General features: G+C 60.3%; 1 protein-coding gene across 1 annotated transcript in view; it reads left to right on the top strand.

The window, feature by feature from the left end:
* Positions 1-2695, top strand: part of LOC139678576 (BTB/POZ domain-containing protein KCTD12-like) — a 3948-nt gene extending 1253 nt beyond the window's left edge. The window contains exon 2 of the mRNA XM_071569494.1: positions 1156-2695. Coding sequence (XP_071425595.1) covers positions 1180-2064 — 885 coding nt within the window. The 5' untranslated portion in view covers positions 1156-1179 and the 3' untranslated portion in view covers positions 2065-2695. The remainder of the gene's footprint in view (positions 1-1155) is intronic.
* The last annotated feature ends 1014 nt before the right edge of the window (positions 2696-3709 follow it).

The raw sequence follows: 3709 nt of genomic DNA, 5'->3' as shown, positions 1-3709 counted from the left end.
TTTGAGCTGTTCCTGTGAGGTTTTATAGCAGGACACAAGGATGGGGCAAGACTTAATGCTGTTTCTTGGATGTGGCACCAGTCCTGGGCGGGGGTCCCAACCTCTGAGCAGCCCCAGGGTGGCACCAACATCACACAGGGAGTGGGCAAAGCTGGAGACCAGCCCTGCCAGCACAGGGAACCCCTGTTCTCCTTGGTCTCCCAAATCCCTGCTCGGAGCACAGCTTGGCCAGGCTGGATCCAGAGCCTGTGTGCTGAGCCAGGTTTATGTAAGCTGCTGATTTGCAGTGTCAAGAGATATCCAAGAATTGGCTCGTCTTTGGGAAACGTACCAGTACATGGCATCTGGCCCAGGGCTGCACCAGTAGCCCAGTGTTTGTCTTGGTCCCAGACCCTTGGAGAGGTTCTGCCATCTCTCAGCTTGGCTTTGAGTCTCTGTTGAGCCCTTTCCAGGAGCAAGGAAGGAGCAGGAGTGCCAAAAGGCACTGTCCCTCTGTCCTTCACGGTGCTGTCTAGCACTGCTTTGCTGGCAGCCCTGTGGGTGCTCCTTGTTGGGAGCACAGACCCCTCCAGCCCCCTGGCTGGGCAGGGACCCCGCGCCGTGGTGCTCCTCCCCTGGCAGCTCGGGGCTCCTCCTGCCTGGCAGGATGCAGAGCTGGCAGGTCCCCCCTCGGCCCCAGGGTGTGACAGCTCTGCCTTTCCTGTTGTTAACATCCATCTGGTGTCCCCGTGCCTTCCCAGACAAAGGGGCTGAGCCCCAGGCCTGGGAGCGACTATGGGGAACACGCAGGTGGAGACGGCGTGGTCAGACCACAAGCTGGACGATCCGTGCCCTTGTGCCATGGAAGGGAAGGTGGCAGTAGTTAATCCTGCTTATTCCAAGAGCCAGGGACTGGTGTAGAGAGATGAATTCCAGACTTCAGGAGAGACAAGGATCTGAATCTGCACTGCTTGCTGGCCCAAAGCAAGTATTGAGTGGTAGCTTGGCAGCGCTGGGTTGGTGGTTGGACTGATCTCAGAGGGCCAATGTAAATGGTTCCGTGATTCTACATGTGATCTGGCCTGGAATCCCTTGGGATCCCCTCCAGTCACTCTGGGCGATGGGCTGGGTTTGCTGGCAGGTCTAACACCATCACATGTCTGGTTCCTGCTGCAGGTGGGAAGGCAGCGGGAGCTCACCATGGCCCTGGCAGACAACGCGGGCTGTGCCAAACCCAGCGAGGACAATCCCTTCCCTGACATCATCGAGCTCAACGTCGGGGGACAGGTGTACATCACCCGCCACCCCACGCTGGTCAGCGTGCCGGGCTCGCTGCTCTGGGAGATGTTCACCCAGAAGAACGTGCGCTCCCTGGCCCGGGACAGCAAGGGCAGGTTCTTTGTGGACCGGGACGGCTTCCTGTTCCGCTACATCCTGGATTACATGCGGGACCAGCAGCTGGTGCTGCCCGAGCACTTCCCGGAGCGCAGCCGGCTGCAGCGCGAGGCCGAGTACTTCATGCTGCCCGAGCTGGTGAAGATGCTGGCGCCCAAGCTCAGCAAGCAGAACTCACTGGGGGATGACCCGTGCCAGAGCGACCCCGAGGAGCTGTCCCCTGGCACCGACCCCACCCGTGCCCTTGGCTCCGCCGGTGCCGCGCTCGCCGGCGCGGGTGGCCCCGGGAGTGGCGCCGCCGGTCCCGTGGGCGCCGCCGGCACCGAGGGCCGTAGGGCGGGTTTCATCACCATCGGCTACCGGGGCTCCTACACCCTGGGCAGGGACAGCCAGACGGATGCCAAGTTCCGCAGGGTGGCCCGGATCATGGTGTGCGGGAAGACCTCGCTGGCCAAGGAGGTCTTTGGGGATACCTTGAACGACAGCAGGGACCCGGACAGGCCCCCGGAGAGGTACACCTCCAGGTACTACCTCAAATTCACCTTCCTGGAGCAGGCCTTTGATAAACTGGCCGATGCTGGCTTCCACATGGTGGCCTGCAACTCCACGGGCACCTGTGCCTTCGCCCACGACCAGACAGACGACAGGATCTGGACCTCTTACACCGAATATGTTTTCTATCGTGAGTGACACAAAAAAACGACCCTCCACAAACCAAACACCAACCGTCCCTTTCCTCTCCCGTGCTGGCTGTTGCCTAGAAGGTAGACATCTGTCCCTGAATCCCAGCGTGCCCCCTTTGCCTCCTTTTGAGTTTGCCCTTGGGTTTTCTTCCCTCCTCCTTCCTCCACGTTGAACCTGCCCAGCTCTTCCTTGTAGCAGCTGCTGACCACCAACCTTCTTCCCTCTCTCCGACTTCTGCAGTAGCCGCCTGTAGCTCCCAACCCTCCCTGGATGTGTGGACTTGGACACTGCCTTGTATGTGGTTTGGGTGGGATGGGAGGGGGGGATACACCGGACTGTGCTTTGTCTGGAATTCCTGCCGCTGGATGAGCTTGTCCGTGTTGGACACCGAACTGGGCTCCTTGGGACTGTGTTGCACACGCTGTGGGTGATCTGTGGGTGAGGCAGGACTGGGTTAAGGTTGTGGGGAAAGGTGGGAAGCGGAGCTGGGGAGGGGGCGGGGGGTTGGGGCACGGATGTGTTGCCATGAGCCCGTGTAAGCAGCTTAGCCTTTCGACTGGCAGCGCTTGGGGAGGTCAAACCTCAGCCTGTGTTTGCAGCTCTGAGCTGGAGCATCGCTGCTGCTCTGGGGTGCCTTGGGGGGGGTGTTTTGGGGGTGTTCTGGGGGTGGGAGGGTGTGGAGGGGCACATGCTCTGGTGATGTACCTGTGGAGGGAGGTGGGGGGGGGGGGGGTGGGGAAGGCTTTATGTGCTGCAAGGGTGTAAAATGCTCATACATCTCTCAACCTTGGAGTTGGAGGTTTGTCAGAGAACCAGTCCCTTTGTCTTTCCTTTGGAGTACAGTGGGATCAGAGGAATGAGGTTGGGATGCTCTGGCAGTGATGAGGTTGGGATACTCTGGCAGCCACAGCCAGGACTCCACCCACTGAAGGGAATCTTTGGTCTTTTGGCAAACTCTTCTGCAGGTCTCCACAATGCCAGCCCTCTCGGGGGCTGCTGCTGCTTTCCCACGCCTGGGCAATGTGTAATAAAGGAACCAAACCCTCGGGGTGTGTCCGTGTGCCGAGGGCAGAGCTGGGGGTGCTGGTCGGGTGCCAGGTGTACCCAGAGGTGCTGCCCAGGCAGGACAGCAGCACTGGCACAGGGGCAGGGAGAGGTGTGCTGTAGTGTGTGGGCTCAAACCAAGAGGAGGAGGAAGGAAGACAAACCTCCCAGAGCCCCCTTTGGCTGCCAGCCCTGCTGGGCTGAATAGCAATGCAGCACATCCCTGCAGAGATGCCAGTGCAGGTGGTCAGGAGCAGAGTTCCCCACCCGTCAGCAGCCCAGCCCTGGGTGATATTCACCCCCATCACTCCAGCAGGACCTGGCATGCTCTGGAACAAGGGCTTAGCCTGCAGCTCTGGGTGCCAACACCTGCAGGAGCAGATGCAGGTGACCCTTGGTGCTCTGCCATCCATCCATGGCACACTCCGTCAGCCATCCCTGCTCCTCCCTCAGCCATCCCTGCTCCTCCATCATCCACCCAAGTCACCCACCACCCCAGCTGCTCCTCCACCACCCACTTCTGCTCCTTCACCATTCACCCAAGTCACCTCTATCCCTCCCTGTTCCTCCCATCCCTCCCTGTTCCTCCCATCCCTCCCTGTTCCTC

The sequence above is a fragment of the Pithys albifrons genome, chromosome 14 (assembly GCF_047495875.1).
Source record: "Pithys albifrons albifrons isolate INPA30051 chromosome 14, PitAlb_v1, whole genome shotgun sequence".
Classification (NCBI taxonomy): Eukaryota; Metazoa; Chordata; class Aves; order Passeriformes; family Thamnophilidae; genus Pithys; species Pithys albifrons.
The sequence above is the reverse complement of the archived record's forward strand: the minus strand, read 5'-3'. Positions and strand labels throughout refer to the sequence as shown.